Source organism: Mesocricetus auratus, unplaced genomic scaffold (genome assembly GCF_017639785.1).
Source record: "Mesocricetus auratus isolate SY011 unplaced genomic scaffold, BCM_Maur_2.0 Super-Scaffold_4256, whole genome shotgun sequence".
Taxonomy (NCBI): Eukaryota; Metazoa; Chordata; class Mammalia; order Rodentia; family Cricetidae; genus Mesocricetus; species Mesocricetus auratus.
This window is the reverse complement of record NW_024429182.1, coordinates 15,537,530-15,562,771: the sequence shown is the minus strand read 5'-3', so window position 1 is coordinate 15,562,771 and position 25,242 is coordinate 15,537,530. Positions and strand designations below refer to the sequence as shown.

The 25,242-nt window shown below is 43.6% G+C and overlaps 1 protein-coding gene across 2 annotated transcripts in view; it reads right to left on the bottom strand.

Annotated features, from left to right (window-relative positions):
• The window catches only part of Armh3 (armadillo like helical domain containing 3), a 169,785-nt gene extending 145,265 nt beyond the window's left edge, over positions 1-24,520 (bottom strand). The window contains exons 1-4 of one of the 2 annotated variants that reach the window (XM_005063514.4): positions 24,372-24,520; positions 7,059-7,171; positions 567-623; positions 318-464 (exon numbers count right to left, since the gene is read on the bottom strand). In XM_005063514.4, coding sequence (XP_005063571.1) covers positions 318-464; positions 567-623; positions 7,059-7,160 — 306 coding nt within the window. In that variant the 5' untranslated portion in view covers positions 7,161-7,171; positions 24,372-24,520. Of the gene's footprint in view, positions 1-317; positions 484-566; positions 624-7,058; positions 7,172-24,371 lie in introns of those variants that run through there. The other variant, XM_040743729.1, reaches the window with a different exon arrangement.
• Positions 24,521-25,242: the final 722 nt, after the last annotated feature.

Genomic DNA, 25,242 nt, shown 5'->3' with positions numbered 1-25,242 from the left:
TCCCAGGAGTCAGGAGGCAGAGGCAGGAGGATCTCTGTGAGTTCGAGACCAGCCTGGTCTACAAGAGCTACTTCCAGGATAGCCTCCAAAACAATACAATAGTCTCAAAAACCCAATATAAACAAATAAATAAATGAGTAAATAAAAACAGGAAGATAGTTAAATAACACAGATGTTTTATTTAAAAAAATTAAAAACAAAAGGAAAGAAAAGCAAACATGACAGCTAAAGGCAATTCTAGGTTCCTCAGCATCTAAGCCATGAGCTTCAATTCCATTTTCCTGTTAAACAAGACTTCCCAGTCTCCCAGCCTATACCTGCAAAGCATTGACAACTCGGATGGGATGCTCCTCTCCTAGAGCCTGGATACAGTGTTGAAATAAACAGTTAACATTGTCCTTGATCTTCATTAACTCCTCACCATCCAGAGACTCCAGCTTGCCTTCCAGATACTCTAAGTTCACCTGCCAAAAGAATAAGGGCCTGAGCAGACTTTTAGCACAGCACCTAGCATATAGAAGACAATGTTACTTACCCAAGATCTCCAACATGCCACCCAGTCTCACCTTCATGAGGAAGAGCTCCTCCCAAAACCGAGGACTACACTTACTGGGGTCCTCCGTCTGAAACCAGAAAATAAGCATGTTCAACTTCACTGTCAACTCAAAAAGCATCAAAAATATTGTCAACTTTAAACCTGTCAAATTTAACTTTGAAAATATTTTATCTTAAACTACATAATAGGGAAAGAGAACAAAGTTTTTTATAGGTATTGTATATGGATATATATTCTCCACACCAAAAGTAAAACAATGGCTCAAACAATTTCCTTTAAAGACTGTCCATTTAAAAAAAAAAAAGAGGGGGAGGGACACAAAGGTTAGGCCAGTCATACATGGTAGTGCATGCCTTTAAGTCAGCACTTGGGAGGCAGAGGCAAGCGTGTCTCTTGTTAGTCAAGGCCAACCTGGTCTACATAGCTAGTTCCAGAACAGCAAGGAATACATAGGCTCTGTCTCAAAAAAGAAAAATGGGTGCTGGAAAGAATATGGGCTATACGGGGGCTGGAGAGATGGCTCAGAAGTTAAGAGCACCGACTGCTCTTCCAGAGGTCCTGAGTTCAATTCCCAGCAACCACATGGTGGCTCACAACCATCCATAATGAGATCTGGTGCCCTCTTCTGGGCTGCAGGCGTACATGGAGGCAGGATGTTGTATTCATAATAAATAAATAAAATCTTTAAAAAAAAAAGAATACGGGCTATGCTTCCAGAGGACCTGGGTTCAATTCGCAGCACCCACATGGCATCTAATAAAAATCCGTAAATCTAGTTCCAAGAAATCCAAATGCCCTCCTCAGACATGAAACACACATGAACAAAATATTCACACACATAAAACAAAAACAAGAGCCGGGCGTTGGTGGCACAGGCCTTTAATCCCAGCACTCGAGAAGCAGAGGCAGTCAGATCTCTGTGAGTTTGAGGACAGCCTGGTCTACAGAGTGAGTTCCAGGACAGGCTCCAAAGCAATACAGAGAAACTCTGTCTTGGAAAAACAAAACAAAACAAAAAAATCATTAAAATAAAAATACACACACACACATACATACACACACACCACACACACACACACACACACACACACACACACACTCCCTTACCCTCAGCTATGTAACAAGGCCAGCCTGGGACACATGAAACACTGTCTCAAAATAAGAAATAGTCCTAGGGCTGGGCAGTGGTGGCACAGGCCTTTAATCCCAGCACTGAGGAGGCAGAGGCAGGTGGATCTCTGTGAGTTCAAGGCCAGCCTGATCTACAGAGAGAGTTCTCCAGGACAGCAGAGCTACCCAGACAAACCCTGTCTAGAAAAACAGAAGAAAGAAATAGAATCCTAATAGGATTCTACTATCTCCTTAACTTTTATTTTCTCTGTATAGCACTTACACTGACCAGGCAATTCTGCATTATTTTTCAATAAACCAGCGATGGCAGCACATGCCTGTAACCCAGGCACCCAGGATACCATTAAGTCCCAGACCAGAATAACAAGATCCTGCTTCAAAAAACAAAAAACAAAGAAGACCAAGGCTTGTCAATAATTGGAATTGTTTTATCTGAGTGCATTGTCTATTTGAGTGTAGCAAAGCTAAAAAGAACGAGCCTCTGGAGTCAGGAAGAAGTCAAGCTGGAGCTCCACCTCTCTGCTGTGGAAAGAGTTACTTCATCCCTGAGATGACAGTGTAATGGCCAGCGACATGGCCCGCAGGTGAAGGCCCTGCCACCAGGCCTGACAACCTGTGTTTGATCCCTAGGAACCACAGGAGAAAACAGCTGTCCTCTGATACCGCCATACCCAACCACACAAACAAGCAAGTAAATAAATAAATAAACCTCTAAAGCTTTTTGGTTTGGTTTTTAGTTTTGGGGGTTTTTTTCTTCTTTTCTCTTTTTGGGGGTTGTTTTTTTCATTTTTCTTTTCTTCCTTTTCCTTTTTTTAATTTAATTGCTTTCCTACTCTTTCTTTTTTCTCTTTTTTGTTTTTTTTTTTTTTTGAAACAGGATCTCACTACATGCATATACCCGGCTGACCTCCAACTCTAACAGAAATCCGCCTGCCTTTGCTCCCAAGTGCTGAAATTGAAGGTGTGCCCCACCACACCTGGCCTTAAAAGCTTTCTTTCAGAGAGGATATTATCAGCACCAACACAGATGACTTTCAAGACTAGAACTAATGTGCCGAGTGACACACCTGGGAAAGTGGCAGGCATACATCAGAACCTAGGTGCATGTTCTTCATAAGCACTATTCTAGCTTCCATTTGAAGGCTGAGATCAATCTCCAATCCAACTCAAGATGACCCTGTCCTCACCCCAGAGAACGAGAGAACAAGTGCTCTAATTACTTATCCTGTCTACCATAGCCTAAGACAGAATGTACCAATGCATCTTTGAAAATCCCTAAATTGAAATTATAGAATTCAAGGTACAAAGAGAAATTCATAAGATATCCATCATAAAAAGTAGTGTTTACATTATGTAAGAAAATAAATAAATGAAGGTAAGATCATAAAAAAATGAGTTATGACTAGCACTCAAGAGGCAGAAGCAAGCCGGGCGTTGGTGGCGCACGCCTTTAATCCCAGCACTCGGGAGGCAGAGACAGGTGGATCACTGTGAGTTCGAGACCAGCCTGGTCTACTGAGTGAGTTCCAGGACAGGCTCCAAAAAACAATACAGAGAAACCCTGTCTCGAAAAACCAAAAAAAAAAAAAAAAAAAAAAAAAAAAAGAGGCAGAAGCAGGCAGATTTCTTTGAGTTCAAGGTCAGCTTGGTCTTCCAGTATAGCCAGGGCCATTACACAGAGAAACCCTGTCTGGAAAAAAACAAAAACAAAAACAAACATGGGACTGAAGAAATGGCTCAGCAATTAAAACCACTTGCTGTTCTTCCTCCAGGGGACCAAGATTTAATTCCAAGCACCAACATCAGATGACTCACAACTACATGTTAACTCCAGCTCCAAGGTATCTGATTTCCTCTTCTGACTTCTGAACACACACACACACACACACACACACACACACACACACACACCCAACTCTGCCTCCCAAGTGCTGGGATTAAAGACGTGTGCCACCAATGCCCGGCTCACACACAATTTTTTATGAAAAGAATAAAGTTGTGCCAGTAAGATAGCTCAGCCAGTAAAGGTGAATACCTCCAAAACCTGATGACCTGTGTTCTATCCCAGGGACTCACATAAAGGTGAAAAGACAGAGCCAAAACTCTGTAGTCATCCTCTGACCTCCACTCACACTCCATGGAGAATAGAGATAGATAGATAGATAGATAGATAGATAGATAGATAGATAGATAGATAGATAGATAATAGATAGATGATAGATAGATAGATAGATAGATAGATAGATAGATAGATAGATAGATGGATGATAGATAGAATCTTCCTTAAAGATGTGTGAGGGTTGGAAAGCAGTCTCAGAGATTACCAGCAATTGTTCCCCACATGACAGCTCACAAGCATCCACAACTCCAGTTACAAGGGATCTGATGCTTCTTCTGAACTCCAAGAGCACCAGGGACACACGTTGAGTATACACATTCATGTAGGCGAAACTCTCATACACAAAACAAATTTTTAAAAATGTAAAATATATTGCAGTGGAATATTACTTTAACTAAGTAAAGATGTGTTACATTTGTTTTTTTTGGGGGGGGGTTTGGTTTGATTTTGGTTTTGGTTTTTTGAGACAGGGTTTCTCTGTGTAGCTTTGGAGCCTATCCTGGCACTCTCTCTGTAGACCAGGCTGACCTCAAACTCACAGAGATCTACCTGCTTCTGCCTCCAAGAGATGGGACTAAAGGCCTGCGTCACCACTGCCTGGCATGTTACATTTATCTAAGTTGCATTTGTTTAACTATGTAAAGATGTGTTGCTCTGCCTACCTAAGGCACCTGACTGGTCTAATAAAAAGCTGAATGGCCAATAGATAGGCAGAGAAGGGCTAGGCAGAGCTGGCAGGCAGAAAGTATAAGTAGGAAAAGGAATCTAGGCTCAAGAAGAGAGAAGAAAAGAGAAGAGAATTAGAGAGGAAGAGAGGGAGATTCTGGGCCAAACAGACAGATGTGGAGGAAGCAGTGAAAGTAGGACAGACAGAGTTAAAAAAAGGTAAAAGCCCTGCGGCAAAATGCAGATGAAGAGAAACAAGGTAATTTAAGTTATAAGAGCTAGTGGGACAAGCATAAGATCAGACAGACAGAAACAGGCAGCCTCCTTCCTCATTTAATTGTTTTACCTAGATCCTGGCAACAACCACTACTTTCTTAGCATCTGGAAGGTAGAAGCAGAAGGAACAGGAATTCAAAGTCATCCTTAGCTACATAAAAAGTTTGAGGTCCGTCTGGGCTGTATGAGGTCATCTCAAAAAGTATTAATAATAAGCTGGGCAGTGGTAGCACACACCTTTAGTTCAAGCATTTGAGGTCAGCCTGATCTACAGAGTGAGTTCCAAGACAGGCCAGGCTACACAGAGAAACACTGTCTTGTAAATAATAATAATAATAACCTATGATAATCAATATATGATCGTAAGTCTCTGCTATGAAAGCTCACTATTAGTCCTTGAGTTTTGGACTTGAACTCATAGTCCTTGAGCTTTGGACTTGAATTCACTATGTGGCAAAGGATACTGCTAACGTCTGATCCTTCTACCTCCATCTCCCAAGTGGAATTACAGGAATGCACTACCATGATCCCTTGTATATGGTACTAGGTAACAAATCCAAGTGAACACATCGACAGCCCTTACTTGACCATCTCTATTGTTTCTGCTTATTTTTTGAGCAGGGTCCTACTCTGAATCCTACAATGAGCTGTTAACTCAGGTTGGGTCAAACTTGTAATGATTCTCTTGCCTCAGCCTTTTTTTTATTTTATTTATTTTATATGTATGAATGCTTTATTTGCATGTATAGGTGTGTATCTGATGCCCATGGAGGTCAAAAAGTGTCAGATTGCCTGGGACTAGAGTTACGGATGATCGTGAGGTACATTATGGGTTCGGGAATCAAACCTGGGTCCTCTAGAAGAACAACCAGTGTTCATAACCACTGGGCTGGTCATCTCTCCAGGCCTTGCTTCATGCTCTTGAGGGCTGGACTTACATGCCTGGCAGAAGTGGCAAACAGAAAGGTTTGGGGGCGTTGTTCATTGGTTGTTTTGGAGGGGACAGCAACTGTATGCATATGGTGTGCATATGTGTAAGCATATCCACATGCACAGGTGAATACAGGATTCTGATGTGTATGTGTGACTGTGCCTATGGAAGTCAAAGGACATGCCATGTGTCTTCTTCTATCACTTTCTATTCACCTACTGAGGCAGGGTCTTCAGCTAAGCCCAGAGATCACTAATTTGCTAGTCCAGGAGATCCCATTTCTGTCTCTGAGCACTGGGATTACAGACAGGCTGCTGTACCCATCCAGATTTTTTTTAAATATTTTATTTATTTATTGTGTATACAGTCTTCTGCCTGCATGCCAGCAGAGGCCACCTGATCTCATTCAAGGTGGTTTTGAGCCACCATGTGGTTGCTGGGAATTGAACTCAGGACCTCTGAAAGAACAGTCAGTGCTCTTAACCGCTGAGCCATCTCTCCAACCCCCCATCCAGATTTTTAAATGGATGCTGGAGATCCAAAATCCAGTCTTCATGAGTACACAGCAAGCAGTTTATCCACTGAGCCATCTCTCTAGCCCTAGTAAGATTATTTCTGATTAATATTATTTGAACTGGGACTGGGAAGATGGCTCCACGGTTTAAGAGCACTGACTGTTCTTCCAGAGGACCTGGGTTCAATTCCCAGCACCCGTGGCAGCTTACACCTGTCTGTAATTCCAAAATTTGATACCCTCACACAGACACACATGCAGGGAAAACACCAATGCACATAAAATAAATAAATATTTTAAGATCATTTGGGGGGCTGGAGACATGGCTTAGAAGTTAAGAGTATAGGTTGCTTTTCCAGAGGTCCTGAGTTCAATTCCCAGCAACCACAGGGTGGCTCACAACCATCTATAATGAGATCTGGTGCCCTCTTCTGGAGTGCAGGCATACATGCAGGCATATACTGTATACATAAACAAATCTTTTTCTAAAAAAGATTATTTGGACTAAAAAAACACTGAAGAATCAAGGTAGCTCATGCCTATAAATGCAGCACTCAAGAGGGTGTAGCAGGATAGTCACTGCAAGTTTAAGGACAACTTGATCTACACCATCATTTCCAACCCTGACTGAACTGCACAGCAAGACACAGTCTAAAACAAAGCGACAGCCAAAAGACTCAGTGACTGAAAGCACTTTTGCCCGATCCTCAGAAACCACATGGGGAAGGCGCACCATGGTTTGTGTTCTCTTGTGGTCTTGCTCAAGCATACATGTGTATACACAGGGAAATAAACTGATAAACACAACTTGAAATTTTTCTGAAGAAACTGAGTCAATCTAGCTGTGCAAGGTAACAGGCCTTACCATAAAAATCTCATCATACATCAGCACCACTTTTTCCTTTAGTGGTTTTTTTGAGGCTGAGGATTTCCGGAGCAAGCCACCTCGTTTCTCTACTTGTGCCATGGCCAGAGAACCTGTGGAGTAGGATGAGACAGCTTTTAGGACAGAGAAAGTATGAAACCATAATAGAAGACATAAGCTCAGATGCATTTCTTCAAACCCACAGAAGAACCAGCACCAACAATGTACCTAATGTAAACACAGACTCCAGCGGTAAGGATATCAACGTAGACTCCTTAACTCTAACCAATACATAATATGCATGGTGAGATAGCCTGTGGACGTGCATCATCACAGAATGTGTGCACTACCGCCACCACCTTCCTCTCAATTTTACTATGAATCTAAAATGCCTCTAAAAAACTCATTTAAAAAACAAAAGCCAAGGTGGACAGTGGAGGTGCATGCCTTTAGTCCCAGTACTCTGCCTTCGTGAGTTCAAGGCCAGCCTGTCTCAGGACAGTTAGGGGAGGAGGAGGAGGAGGAGGAGGAGGAGGAGGAGGAGGAGGAGGAGGAGGAGGAGGAGGAGGAGGGAGGAGGAGGAGGAGGAGGAGGGAGGAGGAGGAGGAGGAGGAGGAGGAGGAGGAGGAGGAGGAGGAGGAGGAGGAGGAGGAGGAGGGAGGAGGAGGAGGAGGAGGAGGAGGAGGAGGAGGAGGAGGAGGAGGAGGAGGAGGAGGAGGAGGAGGAGGAGGAGGAGGAGGAGGAGGAACAGGAGGAGGGAAAAAAAAGACAGACAAAAGTCAGAGCATTGGTGATTGGTGGCACCTGCCTGTAATCTGGGAGTTGGGGGCAGGGGCAAGAGGATTAAAGGTTCAAGGTCATCCTTAGCTACACAGAATTCAAGGCCAGCCTGAGCTATAAGAAACCCTGCCTTAAAAAACAGAAGGAAGAAAGGGGAGGGAGGGAGGGAGGGAGGGAGGGAGAGAAAGGCGATAGGCAGGGTCAATGCCAGAACACTCTAGGATACTACAGAACCTACTGAAATATCCCTCAATGGGAATATTTTAGAAGGAAGAAATGATAAATAACTATGTTATAGATCTTATACATTAGCTCAATACCCCTTCCCCAGACCGGGTAATGTCAAGACTTAAAATATTACTTGGCCTACAGCACAGTACATTTTAAATCCTTAAAATATACCAGTGGATAAAGCTTAAAGCAGATCTAAAGCCAAATGCGAAAGTGTAACTAGCTCCATCTATAGTAAGTCTGACCACATATTTGAGGGTGACAGAAGGAAGGGTACAAAGCACACAGTGCCCACAGAATGATGGTGCAGTTAAATTTCAAATATTGATCGGGCTTAGGACCATTAGGGCAGGAAGTGTGCTACAGGCTGATGTGCTCTATCGATTTCCCCACATAAGCGGTCCTCATCACTGCGAAGCACTTGGCCTTCACTGCAAACCCATAAATCACACTGCACTTGACGGCCTGCAGTTCTTCTACAAAGAGACTATATCAGCAGAACACAACAGTTAAGAAGTCAAAAATAAATCTTATTTCAAAATGATAATAGACTACTTATCAAACTTCATTGTATATATTTTATTTATAATACTATTGCACATCAAACTCCAACTTACTTCTCGGTTCTACGTAAAAGCAGTTCTAGCATTGTGTCCAAATCTTCCATCTTCCTTCAAGGAAATCTTAATATTTTCAACTGAGACTTGAAATCCCACAGGTCTCCAGTGCAGATTTACACACACTGCCCTCTCACTTCCCTGACTTATTTTTATTATTAACCAAGTTCCCTTGCTCTTAAATTCTGAGCTCTGTGTATAAAATCTAAGTCCATACAATGACAAGTAGCAGGATACTAGAGAAAATCCTCATTTCTTTTCCAGATAAATCCAAAGCAACTGAACTAATTTTGTAAAATGAATTTTGAAAATATACGCTAACTCTCAAATCAAAACCAAAAATTTACTTAAATAAAAGATGCTCCCAAAAATACAAAGCAGTTTAACTTAGATGTCATCTTGCCCTAATACATACAACCAAAAAAGGGAGATTCCCACCTCTGAACATGTACCAAGGACAGGTAACTTCTCCACGCAGGTATTAAATTAAACACGTTTGGCATAAGGACTACATCACATACTTCTCTTAGAAACACCTGGTTCATGGGAAATGCTCAGCAGAGGTTGCTTACCAATTCTGAGAGAAAAAGGAAAGCTTCTCAAAAGTTATAGGTCTGGTCAGACTTGGTGGTACATGTTTGTAATCCAGTTCAGCCTGGGTTATATAAAGTTCCAGGCTAGCCTTAACTACACTGGGAGATTCTGTCTCAAAACTCTGGCCATAGGCTCACCAGATAAGGCACTTGCTATCAAGGCTGAAAACCTTCTTCCATCTCAGGAGCCCATGTGGTAGAAGGAGAGAACCAGCCCACACATACACCATGTGTCCCACGCATCCACACAAGCAAATAGATGTCATAAAAGTATTTAAACTTGGGCCAAGTGTGAAGACTTGCACCTGGAAACCAAACACATAGGAGGACTGTTAAGAGTTCAAGGTCAGGGCTAGAGAGAGATGGCTCATCAGTTAAGAGAACTGGGTTCTGCCGGGCGTTGGTGGCGCACGCCTTTAATCCCGGCACTCGGGAGGCAGAGGCAGGCGGATCTCTGTGAGTTCGAGGCCAGGCTGGTCTACAGAGAGAGTTCCAAGACAGCCTCCAAAACAACAAAGAGAAACCCTGTCTCGAAAAGAGAGAGAGACAGAGAGAGAGAGAGAGAGAGAGAGAGAGAGAGAGAGAGAGAGAACACCTGGGTTCAATCCCCAGCACACACATGGCAGCTCACAATCATCTGTAATTCTGGTTCCAGGGATCTGATGGCCTCCTCTGGCCTCCACAAGCACCAAGCACACAGCTGGTGCACAGAAACATACTCAGGCAATGCATCCAAATACATAAAATAAAATTCAAAGCTAGCTTGGACTACAGAGTGAGACTCTGACTCAACAAACAAAACCCAGAACCCCAGGCGTGATGATACACATTCAGAATTCCAACACTAGGAAGACGCAATAGAAAAAATTAAGAATTCATGATCATTCCCAGTTACGTAGTAGGTTAAAGGCCAGCCTGGCACACACAGGCTCTGAGTTAGATAGTATCACCAACAATAAAAAGTTCTAAATCCAACCTAAAATTTTAGTGAAGACCTCTCTATTATTTCACTAAGCTTTCAAGTTTATTATAATCTAGAGAAAACATAAGAAAAAGAAAAACAGAAGACTCAGTTTCCACTCTATTGATCACGACTTTGCCTTCACGCATGAGATACAGCCTGCTCAAAACAGTCCTGTGTGGCTTAAACAGGTTGTCAAGAGGAAGGTGTCCTTATCTAGGGAAAATAAATTGGAAATCAAGAGAATCCTATTTAAATAAATCACAAACGATGTAATTCTAGTCCGAGTGGATATAGATCTCGTACATGCTCAGCTTCAATGGGCTGGGGAGCAGGATCATCAGCCACCACAAGTCCCTAAGATGTAAAAAGTGCATGTTTACAAACTTCTCCCTAGCAGGATCAATAATTGGGTTACAGCTAATCAATGTCCACTCCAAATCTAATAAACTCTCTCTATTTCAGAATCAATACTTTCTAATAAGCAAAAGGGAACAAAAGAGGAGGGAGAAATAATTCCAATTCAATCTACCAAATTTTCAAAGAAATGGAATTATCTTCATCATTTTCCTTCCACTTGAGGCATGAAGAAATACAGCCAAGGGTCTCAACTCAGCAGTCTCAGTCATCATCACAGGCAGCTGGGAATTTGCCACCCAAACTGCCCAATAAGTGACTTGAAACTGAGACTCCAAAGCCTGCTCCTCCAGCACCCCCGCCCACAGAACCCAGCAAATTGGCCCTTCTGCTGTGGAAGACTATAAGAAATGTACATTTTCACTAGTTTTTCTTTGGATCTCAGAAATTAAAATTACAACTAAACTTGTAATACTGTATCTTGGGGTTGGAAAGATGGCTCAGCAGTTAGCAACACTGGCTACTATTCCACAGGACCCATATTCAACACCCAGCACCCACAAGGCCACTCACAATTGTCTGTAACTTCCATCTCAGAGGAGCCTATGTCCTCTGCTAGACTCCTCAGGCACCAGGCAAACAAACGGTGCATAGACATATACACAAAAATAAGTAAGCCATGAATAGTGGACCACCCCTTCAATCACAGGACTTGAAAGGCAGAGAAAAATGCCAGCCTGGTCTACAAAGCAAGCTCCAGGACAGCCAGGGATGTTACACAGGGAAACTCTGTCTTGGAAAACCAAATAAATAAGTACATAAATAAATAAATGAGCTGTATACTTTAGAAGAGAAAAGTATCTTGGGGTGAAAGATGTGACTCACTCAGTAGAAGGCAGCAGGTTCCTAGTGACCTCGAGGCCGACCCTGACTACCTGAAACACCATGATTCAACCCCAACCCTACCACCACCCCCAGAAAAACAATCAACCTGGGGGGAGTATCTTAAAACACTCTGATCAAAAAAGTTAACAGCAAATCTTTTAAAGTGAGAGAATAAGCCAGATAATGGTGGCACACACCTTTAATCCGGCACTCAGGAGGCAGAAGCAGGCAGATCTCTGTGAATCAAGGCCAGTCTGGTCTACAAAGAGAGTTCCAGGATAGCCAGGGCTGTTACACAAGGAAACCTTATCTTGAAAAAACAAAAATAGAGACTAGAACTGTAGCCTGGAATGTATGGGGCCCTGAGTTCAATTCCTAGCACAATAACAACAACAACAAAAAAGTAAAGGAAAGAAAAAAAGCAATAAAAGTAAATTAATGTAACAATGATTTAGGAACCAAAATATATGCACAGAGAAGGTCATTTATCCATTCAACATATATATATTGAGCATCCTTTAGGTGTCAGGCACCAGGGATGCTGCATAGAATACAACAAAAGAGATGCCTGGGCTGGGCAGTGGTGGTGCATGGCACTCACCTTTAATCCCAGCATTCAGAAGGCACAGGCTAGTGGTTCTCAGGAGTTCAAAGCCAGCCTGATCTACAGAGTGAGTCCCAGAACAGCCAGGGCTACACAAAGTAACCCTGTCTCCAAAAACTTAAAATTTAAATTTAAAAGAAAAAATACCTGGGGATAGAATTTTCATCCTAGGAGGAAAAAAAAAAAAAACTGAGAGAACTGTAAGTACCTTGAAGAAAATTGCCTGAGGGAAAGGAACTACTTTAGGAGTATCAATGAGAAAGTGATAGTAAGCTTAAATAATAAAAACAAACCAGCCTCTTGGGAAAAGTGTTAGAGATGGAGGGAAAGTCAGGGACAAACAACCCACGACCTGAACACTAACATGTTCAGGCAGAGGCAGGTGGTGGTGGCACCTTTGATCCCAGCACTCAGGAGGCAGAGACAAGCAGATCTCTGTGAGTTCCAAACCAGCCTGCTCTACAAAGAGCTAGTTCCAGGACAGCCTCCAAAGCTACAAAGAAACCCTGTCTGAAAACCAAAAACAAACAACAACAAAAAGCCACATAAGGATGGGGAGCATACAGGGTATCTGAATCCTGTATTGCTCTATGCTGACTTTGAATTTTTTAAAGCTAATGAACAAAACACAAACAAACAAAAAATAGGCAGCTGCTGAAAAACAAACAAAAAATAGGCAGCTGCTGAAAGATATTGGACTGTGGGAAAACTAGTAAATTAAATCAGCCTATATATTTTAAGGTTGTCTTAACTTTAGAATGGAAGTCAGAAAAATGTGTTGTGTTGGGAAAGAGGTTATGCCTTTGTTTCCACAGGAAACAAAAAGTTATGGATTCCTTCAAAATCAATAAAGATCAGATTTGATCAGAGAAGACCTCCTGAAAATCTTGGCTGCAGACATGAAGGAAGAAACCCAGAAAAACGAAAAGACAAGTAACATATATGCTGATGCCACTACTATAGGAACAGGAATATTGATGGCTAGAGTCCTTATGATATATTATTACATGCCATCTTTTCATATGGCATGGATAGAGATTTGTATTAGAGTTTGGTTATGCAGCCCAAATAGACATAAAGTTGACAAATGCCTTTTGCATGCTCAAACAGAAAAAAAAATCATCTTTAACTTACTTGTACACACCACATACTCAATATTTGTATTAATGCAGATATGCATGTTATCTTTAAAAGTCTGAGTTTTCAAAGAAAAAGGGGATGAGACACCAATGAAGTTATAAGTAGCCCAGATGATTCAGCCTCTCAGAATGCTTCTGTTGCACTTTCCTCACAAATCTGCATCCAGAACTAGTTCCCAGCCGCTGGAGAAGGTCCAGCCTCACAGACCACTCCAGTCAGGACTTCTGTTAAGGTCACATCTTTCCATCCCACAGAGACTGAACAGCAAACGGCGCAGCTGGCTCTCCCAGGACTTGACCATTATCTTGGTTTTCTCAGGGTCCCCTAACGGTGCCATTGCCTGCAGACAGCAGGAAGTAATTTTAGGAACTTGATGCCCACATTCCCAAGAGGTGGGGTGAGTGTTTTTTGGTCATTTGATGGGTTATGAATATTTATCATTATTTAGGTGGGTTGTTTTCAAGTTGTTATTGGCCATGGTAAGCGAGGAAACTAAGCAAGGGAGGTTGGATTCAAGGATCTCTTTCTGAAAAGAAAAAAATCTACTTTTAAACAGAAAGCAACTTTTTTTGGGGGGAGGGGTTTCGAGACAGGGTTTCTCTGTGGCTTTGGAGGCTGTCCTGGAACTCACTCTGTAGACCAGGCTGGTCTCTACCTCACAGAAATCTGCCTGCCTCTGCCTGGGATTAGAGGCATGCGTCATGCCCGGCTACAACTATTAATCTCAGATATTTTACATTGGTGTGGATTTTTGTATATTGATACAAATTTAAGGTTATTTTTGCTATAACATACAATATATATGATCCTAGTCTTGTTTAAGGTATTTTTGTATATTGATACAAATTTAGGGTTGTTTTTGTTACAACATACTCTAAAGTATTGAACCTATGCAGTCTACTTAAAAATGTAATGTACAGGGGGCTGGAGAGATGGCTCAGTGGTTAAGAACACTGACTGCACTTCCAGAGGACCCAGGTTCTATTCCCAGCACCCACATGGCAGCTCACAACTGTCTGTAACTCTAGTTCCAGGGGACCTGACACTCATGGCAAAACACCAATGTATAAAAAATAAATTAATTAACTTTGAAAAAAGAACACATTTCTTTAAAAAAAATGTAATGTACAGTTCTAGTCCTTGATCGCTATTATTAGAAACTATTAAGGAAGCTGAGTAATGGTGGCACATGTCTTTAATCTCAGCACTTGGAAGACAGGCAGGTGAATCTCTATGAGTTCAAGGCCAGCATGGTCTACAAAGTGAGTTCCAGGATAGATAGAGCTGTTACACAGAGAAACCCTGTCTAAAAAAAAAAAAGAAAAGAAAAGAAGGATAATTAAGAAATACAGATTAGTATATATAGGGATCCAATTTGTAGTCATGTTAGAAATGTTTTCAAGGTCAAACAGGTAATTGTAGATAAACAGGTGGTCTTCAAATACTTCAGAGACCTACAGAATATAGCATTTAGGATGTTTTAATAACATAAAGCTTTTTGACAGGTGGTGGTGGTGGTGGTGGTGGCGGCAGTGGCAGCGGCACACGCCTTTAATCCCAGCACTTGGGAGGCAGAGGCAGGCAGCTCTGTGAGTTCAAGACCAGCCTGGTCTACAAGAGCTAGTTCCAGGACAACCTCCAAAACCACAGAGAAACCCTGTCTTGAAAAACCAAAAATAAAAAAATAAATAACATGAGCCTTTTCATGACAGTGAGATACCTCTGCTCCTGGTAACATTAATCTACTTTAGAGAAAACTATGGGCATCAAAGAACCTCCATATGGAGTTTGAGTTTGTTTGTGGCAAAGTTAACCATCGGACAAGAAACTGCTCTTGCCTCAACTGATGACAGTATGCTGTCCAAATTGGACAAGCAGGACACAAAAGAAGACTACTGCCAAACTTTGCCAAGACAAGGTAGAACAGTCCTCCAAAATTCTTGCTTCACAGAACAGTCTGTCAGATATTCTGGGCCTGATGACTGAAGAGGGATACTCCAACATTGCAGAGGAATCCTGGGTGACTGTTCAGTCAGCCAGCTGTCTGTGATTTCTATAGTTTTGGAAGTTGCTTGCTCTGCACTTCCTGTTTACTCAGGTAATAATTATCCTTCTTGGATCTCTAATGGGATTGAAAACTGGAGAGTTGTACCATTTTGTTACCAAATTCAGAAAAAGAATTTTAAAAAGAGGTATAAAGTTGAGAGACATAAAAGCTCAAGTTGCTTATCTAAAGTGTTTTAAAAAATGTTTAAAAAATGGTTTTGGGTTGATAATACAAATTATGATAAAAAAGAGGTTTAGGCTGGGCATTGGTTAGGCACACCTTTAATCCCAGCACTAGGGAGGCGGAGGCAGATGGATGTCTGTGAGTTCCAGACCAGCATGGTCTACAAGAGCTAGTTCCAGGACACAGCCTCTAAAAAGCCACAGAGAAACCCTGTCTGGGGGGGGGCAGGGGGGGAAGTTCAGATTTAAACTTTGGACTCAACAAGATAGATTAGATAATAAAGTATTTTCTCTGAAATTGTCAAATACAAATAGACTGGACATAGTGAATGTAATCCTTACTTGACAATTGTCCTTATTGTATATAGTTTTACTGTGTTAGAGTTAAACCCTTTTCTTTTTATTTAGTAAACATGGGAAATGTGGGATATTTGTATGCTATTTGAAGATGTGTCACTGTAATGGGTTTAATAAAAGCTCAACAGCCAATAGCTAGGTAAGAGAGGTTAGGAGAGGAAGGGGGGGATGAATCTAGGCATATGGGAGACACCAGCAAGACATGGATGATGTCAGGCATACAAAATGGAGAAGAGGTAAAAAGCCAAATGGCAGGACATAGATTAATTGAAACAGGATAATTTAAGTCATAAGGGCAAGTTGGGGCAAGGTAGGGGTGGCACACACCTTTAACCCCAGCACTAGGGAGGCAGAGGCAGAGGCAGGTGGATATCTGTGAGTTTGAGGCCAATCTGTTCTACAGAGCAAGTTCCAGAACAGGCTCAAAGCTACACAGAGCAACCCAATCTCAGGGGTTGGGGGGGGAACAAGCCAAAGCTAAAGGCCAAGCTTTCATAATTAATAAGTCTCCATGTCATTATTTGGGGACATGTAATCCAAAGAAAGTCCAACTACAGTCTACACTTTTTGTTTGTTGAAATAGGGTTTCCCTATGTAGTCCTGGCTATCCTGAAATTCACTACATAGACCAGGCTAGCCTAGAACTCACAGAGGTTACCTGCCCCTCCCTGCCTCCCAAGTGCTGGGACTAAACACATGCAATGCCACACCTAGCGTGAAGGCCCTGGAGGTTTTAACAATCACTCTACGTCAGTGGTTTCTAACTGCCCCCACAGGACACTTGTTAATGTCTAAAGACACTTTTGGTTGTTCTAACCAGAAATACCAATGGAATTCACCAGGTAAAGGCCAGGGGCACTGCTAAGTATCCCACAATGCACAAGAAGCCTCCAACAAGGAAGTACCAAAACGCTACTTGGAGTAAGTCTAAAGCCTGAGAAGCACTCGACTAAACTGGCCTCTGTGGCAATGCTTGTAACCCCAGCAATAATGAGGTGGGACAAGAAAGTCAAGAGTACAAGGTCATCCTCAGCTACATACTGAGTTTGAGCATCTGTATCCAAGATTGGGAGATGAACAGCCAGCCAGTACAGCTCACCACTGAATCTCACAGTCAGTGAGAGACCCGTATCAAAGGGTATCAACATCCACACTGGCACACATGGACATATGGACACAAAACACCAAGTGCTACATCATGAGTCTAAAACTGCAACATCCAAGGTTGAACAGGAGGGTCACTGCCAGATCATATCAAGACCTGTCTCAAAATACAAATAAAAGTTTAGCAAAGTCGCCGGATGTTGGTGGTACACACTTTAATGTAGCACTTAGGAGGCAGATCTCTGTAAGTTGGAGGCCAGCCTGGTCTACCCAAACCCTGTCTCGAAAAACAAACAAACAAAAAGTAGAGAAAAAAACAATACACTACAGAAAAAAGTTTAGCTAAGTCAACTTTTCATAGCCATCTTTAACAATCACTCTGTGTTGTTCAATGTTTTACTCTTTTGGCATTTTGAGGGGCCCACCACCCAGCACCCAAATAAATACACGGAGACTTATTCTTAGTTATGAGTGTCCAGTCTTTGCTTGACTTGTTTCTACCCAGCTTTTCTATTTTAACCTGTCTACCTTTTCCTTTTTTTTTTCTCGAGACAGGGTTCTCTGTATTGTTTTGGAGGCTGTCCTGGAACTGGACCTGTAGACCAGGCTGGCCTCAAACTCACAGAGATCCACCTGCCTCTGCCTCCCGAGTGCTGGGATTAAAGATGTGCACCTTTATCTCTCTCTGCTGTAAATCTTTTTTCTTTTTTTTTTTTGGGGGGGGGGTGTTCCGAGGCAGGGTTTCTCTGTGTGGCTTTGGAAGCTGTCCTGGAAGTAGGTCTTGTAGGCCAGGCTGGTCTTGAACTTACAGAGATCTGCCTGCCTCTACCTCCCAAGTGCTAGGATTAATGGCATGCACCACCACCGCCCAATTCTGCTGTAAAATCTTACTTTTACTCTTATTCCATGGCTGGCTGGCCCCTGACTTCCTCCCCTCCTTGTTCTTTAATCCCTTTTTCTCCTGGGTTCTCCTTCCATATATATTCTCTCTGTCTGCCAGTCCCGCCCCTGCCTCCCTATTGGCCATTCAGCCTTTTATTAGACCCACAGGTGTTTCAGACAGGTAGCCAATCACAGCTTCACAGATTTAAACAAATGCAGCATGAACAAAAGTCTCACACCTTAAAATAACATTCCCCAACACCTGAGTCAGTGGATCTTATAGGAGACAATTTTGCCATGAGCCTTTCCCCCAATACCTAAGAGAGACAACACATTCATAACAAGCCAAAACCCAACTCCTAACCTGGCTTACAGACAAAAGGTTTAAAAATGTAAGCCGGGCATTGGTGGCGCACGCCTTTAATCCCAGCACTCGGGAGGCAGAGGCAGGCAGATCTCTGTGAGTTCGAGACCAGCCTGGACTACCGAGCGAGTTCCAGGACAGCCTCCAAAGCCACAGAGAAACCCTGTCTTGAAAAACCAAAAAAAAAAAAAAAAAAAAGAGAAACCCTGTCTAAAGAAACTAAAAAAAAAAAAGTGTGTGTGTGTGTGTCTGTGTGTGTGTATGTATGTGTTTAGGCAGAGCTAGGGGTATAGATTTTGCCTGGCTACATCACATTCAGGAGAAGTCCTGGGTTCTATCCCTAGCGAACACTGAAGAAAAGTCTAGTCACCTGCATCCTACACCCTGCTGGCTTATATCATTAAGAAAATGTAAAGACTGGCTCACTTTCACATGATTCCTTGGCACAGTTCTCTTACTAGCATGGGCAACGGAGTCCCCCACCTCCAGCCCGAGAGAGCCCCTTCTGTCATACTCCATCATTACTGCTACTTGCATACTGTACCCAACTGAAGTAACTGACTGACTAACCAGCCAGATTTCTACTGCTAGTTATTCCAGACTTTCTTCAAAATGAAAGCAGAGTAGCCTACATTCTTGAAGTCATCTCCCTGAACACCTTCACTGAGACCAGGACAGAATACCCTCTTCATTCTATCACTGTTCTTTTAATTCCTGGACATGGAATTCTTCAGTCAGTCCTTATCTTCAGAGCACTGCTTCCGTTCTGTGGGAGGTGCCATGCCCTAACTCAAAAACACTACTGAGAACTTACTATGCACTTGGCACTACTCTCCATGCTGTAAATACTCTGCACTTATTTTTTTACAATCATCAGATAAAATAGGTACGGCTGTCACAACTTTATATGAATTTTACTTTGCCCAAAATAACACAGCTGGCAAATGGTAAAGACACTAAATGTTCTTCTGTGGTAGCAATCCGCTCCATTAGCATGTCCTGTGAGTGCCTAGAGATAGCTCAGTGACTAAAGGCGCCTGCAATAAAGCTTAACACCCTGAGTTTGATCCCCACCATGCACATCGTGGAAGGAGACCTGACTCCCACAAGTTGTCTTCTGACCTCCACATGGCCTATAGCATGAAGTGCACCCAGAGATGCATACAAACATAATAAAATAAAATACAAGAATACCTTGTGCTCTGGTGGTGGTGCCCACCTTTAATCCCAGCACTTGGAAGCAGAGACAGGTGGATCTTCCTGAGTTGGAAACTAGCCTGGTCTATAGAAGAAGTGCCAGGACATCAGAGCTATTACACAGAGAAACCTTGTCTTGAAAAACCAAACCAAACCAAAAGGGAGAGAGGGGATATAACCATAATCACCTCCTAATTCCTTTAAAGTTATCTTACACAAAAAGCAATGCTGGGGGGGTTGGAGAGGTGGCTCAGTGGTTAAGAGCACTGACTGTTCTTCCAGAGGTCCGGAGTTCAATTCCTGGCAACCACATGGTGGATCACAACCACCTTGAATGAGATCTGGTGCCCTCTACTGGCATGCAGGCAGAAGACTGCATACACAATAAATAAGTAAAGTATTTAGCTGGGCGGTGGTGGCGCATGCCTTTGATCCCAGCACTCGGGAGGCAGAGGCAGGCGGATCTCTGTGAGTTCCAGGCCAGCCTGGTCTACAGAGCGAATTCCAGGACAGCCTCCAAAGCCACAGAGAAACCCTGTCTCAAAAAACCAAAAAAAAAAAAAAAAGTATTAAAAAAAAAAATCAATGCTGGCCTTCATGAGACCTGTCTCAAAAGAAAAAAAAAAAGACACAAAAGAGCAAAAAACTCTACACTGACAGTATTTCAGAGAATTCTGATGGAAGGTTTCTGAGTTCCTGCCATCTCAGATAATGAGAATCATCTCGAGATGCTCTTCTTAAGCAGGTACCTCTTGTAAATTCAAACTGTGTTGTCTCCTGCTCAAACTCTGAACTTCCTCAAATAGTACAATGTTACTCTTGCCGTTTCCCTTCTGTTGAGCAGCACAAGCTCATGCACCAGCCACCTAGAGAGAAAATGGAAACTCCGGGCTGAGGATGCAGCAGCATGGGCATGTGCCTGCTGAGGCCCTGGGTCCCATCTCTAATGCCGGGAGGTGGGGGTGGGATGTAGGAAAGAAAATGAACAGAATAAAGGAGACTACCATAATCACGCAAACAGTATAAAGGAGACTACCATCATCACGCAAAGACAACTGAGTTCTTGCAAGTTGTTTTTTGTTTTATTTTGAGACAGGATTTCTCTGTCTCAAGGGAATGGGTGTGCAACATCCTCTTCCAGCCTCCATAATGCATAAAGGAATACACAATAATAAATAAATACAATAAACAAACTTAAAGAGGAGACTCTGAGAGGAGAGCTATAGCAGCAAAGTGTTTACCTTGAAACATGAGGCCCCAAGTTTAATGGCCAGACCCTTACATCAGAAACAAGCTGGGCTTAGTGACATACACTTATAATTCCCACACTCAGGAAGGCAGTGTGCATCCCAAGGCTCATTGGGCTCCAGGCCAGTGAGAGACCCAGTCCTTTTTTTTTTTTTTTTTTTTTTTTCGAGACAGGGTTTCTCTGTATTGTTTTGGAGACTGTCCTGGAACTCTCTCTGTAGACCAGGCTGGCCTCGAAATCACAGAAATCTGCTTGCCTCTGCCTCCCGAGTGCTGGAATTAAAGGCATGCACCACCAACGCCCGGCAAGACCCAGTCTTATTAAAACAAAACAAACAAACAAAAACAAACTTTATACTAATCAAGTACAGTATAGGACAAAAGATACCAAAACATCATAAAATCATTATCTCTGCCATGGGAGCCTACCATTAGCTAGAAAAAGATACATACATATTGGACTGTGCACTCTTTAATAAAATCTGGTAGCCGGGCGATGGTGGCGCACTCCTTTAATCCCAGCACTCGGGAGGCAGAGGCAGGCGGGTCTCTGTGAGTTCGAGTCCGGGCTGGACCGACAGCCCCCAAAACAATACAGAGAAACCCTGTCTCGTAAAAACCAAAAAAAAAATAAAATGAAATAAAATAAAATCTGACACTTGGAAGGTAGAGGCAGCTGGATTTCTGTGAGTTCAAGACTAGCCTGGTCTACACAGTGAGATCCTGTCTCAAAAGAACAAAAACAAACAAAAGCTACACATACTCCTAATTCCACCTGTCCTGTTTTTCCCCCACATATGCCTTCTTCACTCACAATTATTGCCAACCTATTTAGCTCCTTAGTTGCAGCTGCCCACTAACACCTACCCCTGTATATCCCTCAGTAACTTGACCTCAATACACCAGGCCCAACTAATTTCTTTCCATTGCCACCCAACTTTTAAAAGTTTGCTCTGTTAGGAATATAACATAGTGATAAAGCATTTACCCATTATAAACAAGGCCCTGGGTTTGAAAACCAGAACAGGGAATATAAAATGTTTTCTGTATGCTAAAATACAGACTCTCAGTCGTATGCCCATCCTAGTAAATGAAATTTCATCCATGCATTCCTGAAGTCAGAAAACCTTAGTCCACACTCTTCCTGGTCACATGGCACCTACCTTAAAACTATTTCTAAAATCCATTCTGCTCTCCTTCTTACCACAGCCAAGTTCTTCTAACTCTTACTCACTGTAACAACTCTAGTCTTATCTTTCATTATCTATTTTCTTTTTTTGTTTGGTTTTTTTTTTTTTTTCGAGACAGGGTCTCTCTGTATTGTTTTGGAGGCTGTCCTGGAACTCGCTCTGTAGAGCAGGCTTGCCTCCAACTCACAGAGATCCGCCTGCCTCTGCCTCCCGAGTGCTAGGATTAAAGGCATGCGCCACCAACGCCTGGCTCATTGTCTATTTTCTTAATCTGCACTTCTGTCACTCTCTAAAAATGTTACAGGGCTAGAGAGATACCTCAGCTGCTAAGAATACTGAGTCCTCCTCCAGAGGACCAAGGCTCAATTCCCAGTACCCACATGGCAACTTACAGCCATCTTTAGCTTCAGTTACAGGGGATCTGATGTCCTCTTCTGGCCTATGTAGGCACCAGGCACACATGTGGTACTCACACAAACAAGTAGGCATACATACACATGAAAGTCAGTGGCTTCCCACCCTCTTTTCAATCTTGCCTCCAGACGATTCCCCCACATACATCCTGTTTGATGAACTTCTGACCCCCACATAAACACCATATTGGTCCCAGTACTTGGGAGGCAGAGACAGGTGGATCTCTGTGAATTCGAGGCCAGACTGGTCTACAGAGTGAGTTCCAGGACAGCCTCCAAAACAATATAGAGAAACCCTGTCTCGAAAAACCAAAAAAAATAAAAAAATAAAAAAAATAAACACCATATTGGTTTTCTTCCCTTCACACTTTACGCCATGCCTCCGCAAAGGCTGTTCTCTCCAACCCCAAAGGCTGATTGTGCAAGCTCCTACTTAACTTTCAGTACACAGTTCAAATACATCTCCCCTACAAAGATCTCCTGACTTTGGGGCAAATGCAGTGTTCCCTTCATGATGTACAAATATCTTTACACAGATTTGTAACACACACTCCCTAGAGAACTTTGTCTAAATATGCCTGATCGTTCTTTAAAAATGATTCAGGCAGTGGTAGTGCACACTCGGGAGGCAGAGGCAGGCGGATCTCTGAGTTTGAGGGCAATCTGGTCCACAGAGCAAGTTGAGGACAGCTAAGGCTACACAGAGAAACCCTGTCTTGAAAACAACAACAAACAGCATTCCAAGCTGTCAATTTTTTGATATGTGTGTTTGTATCTGTGTATGGGTATATGTTCAAAAGTACAAGTGTCCTCAAAAGCCAAAGATCAGATCCTGGGGACTTAAGTTACAAGCGGCTGTGAGTTTCCTGGTAAGAGAGCTGGGAAGCAATGTAGGAGCAAGAAACTGAACTGGGATCTTCTGAAAGAGCAGTACACACTCAACTCTGAGCCCCATCACCGCCCCAAATCCTGGGTTTTGAGGTGCTATCTGGGGTTTGTTTTCACGTTTAGTCATTTTCGGGACTAGGCTGCTCCGGCGGGCCTTGAACTCAAGGTGTATCTCAGACTGGACTCGCATCCACAGTCATCCTCCTACGTGCTGAGATTAATATTAAACATGACAAGGCACAATGGCTGTCATACTGAAAACACAGTAAGGGCTTGCTATTCATTAAGAAAAGAATGAGAACTCCCTTTACACTCCTAAAACGAGCTGAAAGCCTTCCCATGAAAATGACCATGTATACATATCCAATCGAACTCGTACCAAAGACGATGCCAAGTAACTCTGTGCTAAATCGCGGGCAAGAAAGAAGCCTAGCACGGTGGGAGTACCCTGAAATCACAGCATTTGGAAGGGAGAGACAGAAGGATTTCCCCAAGTTGGAGGTTAGCCTGGTCTACATAGCTAGTTCCAAACCGGCCAGGGGATACATGGCTACGTTTGGTAAACCATGTTTAAATACCACGCTTGCCCTGTTTTACATGGAAAATGCTCTTAAGTTGAAAACCCTTTCCGGAAAAAAAAGAGCCCGGGAAGTTCCGACAGTCCAGGAACATTTATTAGGACATGGCTCAAGTATCCATCCACTGTCCCATTCGCCAGGGACAGCACTCTCCACTTCCCCAGCGGCTGTTCTCTTTCTCCGCCACACCCGCCGGGGAAGAGCTGGGTTTCCCGGCTTGCATCCCTCATCCCAGGAAAGCAAAGTGGGCTTGTTAACTCTGCGTGAAGCGGGTGCTGAAGGCTGCCGGGCGGAGACTGAAGCGCACGGGATCAACACTTCGCAGGGGCCGGGCTCCCTAGGAGGAGCAGCTCCCTCCTAGGAACTGACCTCTTAGGGTCAGCCCCGCGCTGGGGTCAGAGGTCAGCGCCTCGCCCGCCCGCAGGCCACGGAGCGACCTCCGAGGGGCAGGACCAGGCCGGTAGCGGGCGTTCGAAAGCAGCGGGGAGCGAAGCCGCTCCACTCCCCGGCCCCAGGCCCGGCCCAGCCGCCGCGAGCGGCCCCGGCAGCTGCAGCCCCCCTCTGCCCCGTCGGCCCCGCGTCCCCGCGGCAGGTACAGGCCCCGCCCCCAGGGCCGCCTCCGGGTCCAGGCCTACTAGGGCCGACCCGCGGGGGTAGGCCAGGTTCCAGGACCCGGCTGGGCCCGCGCCGCTTACCGGGCCCCCCGCTCCTCCTCCAGCACCCCAGCTGCTCGCAGGCCTGCTCGCTCCCGACTCCGGCAACGCCGCCACTGCTCCGGAATCGCCGGCGCGCTCCCGACCTCCCCGACCCTTAGCCCTAGTCCGCCGTGCCCCGCCGGGTCCTAAAACCCTCCTTTCCTCACGCCCGCTTCCTGAAGCGGACTCAGACCACGATTCCCAGCAAGCATCGCAAAGACTACAACTCCCAAAAGACATCGCGAGCGAACTAGCCCTCGCTTATGGTGGCTTTAAATCGGCTGTAGCAGGGTTTTGTTTTTGTTTTTGTTTTTGAATAGGGAAGACCCGGAACTTAGCAGTTCTTTCTACAAACAAATGTATCCTCTAAAAATACTGGCAAAGCTTGGAAAGGTATTATGTTGCGAAATGTTTGTTTCGTCTTATTTTTTTTTTGAAACAGACTTTCTTTATGTAGCCTTGACTGGCCTGGAACTGGCAATTTAGACCAGGCTGATCTTTATTCTCCTGCCTTTGCCTCCTGAGTGTGAAATTAAAGGCCTGGGCCATCACCACAGCATATTGCAACCGTTTAAATGAAATATTCGACAGGTAGATTTCAACGAGTTTAAGGCCAGCATGGTCTATGAGGTGAGTTCCAGGATAGCCAGGACTTTCACATAGAGAAGCTTTGCCTCTAAATAAATAAATAATAAAACAAAAGTTCTCTCCTGGCAGCCCTGGCACTACTCACTCTGTAAACCAGGTTGGCATGAGAGATCCGCCAACCTCTGCGTCCCTAATGCTGTAATTAAAGGCATGTGCCTACAGCCCAATTTGTTTGTTTGTTTGTTTTTGGAGACAGGGCTTCTCTGTGTAGCTTTGGAGGCTG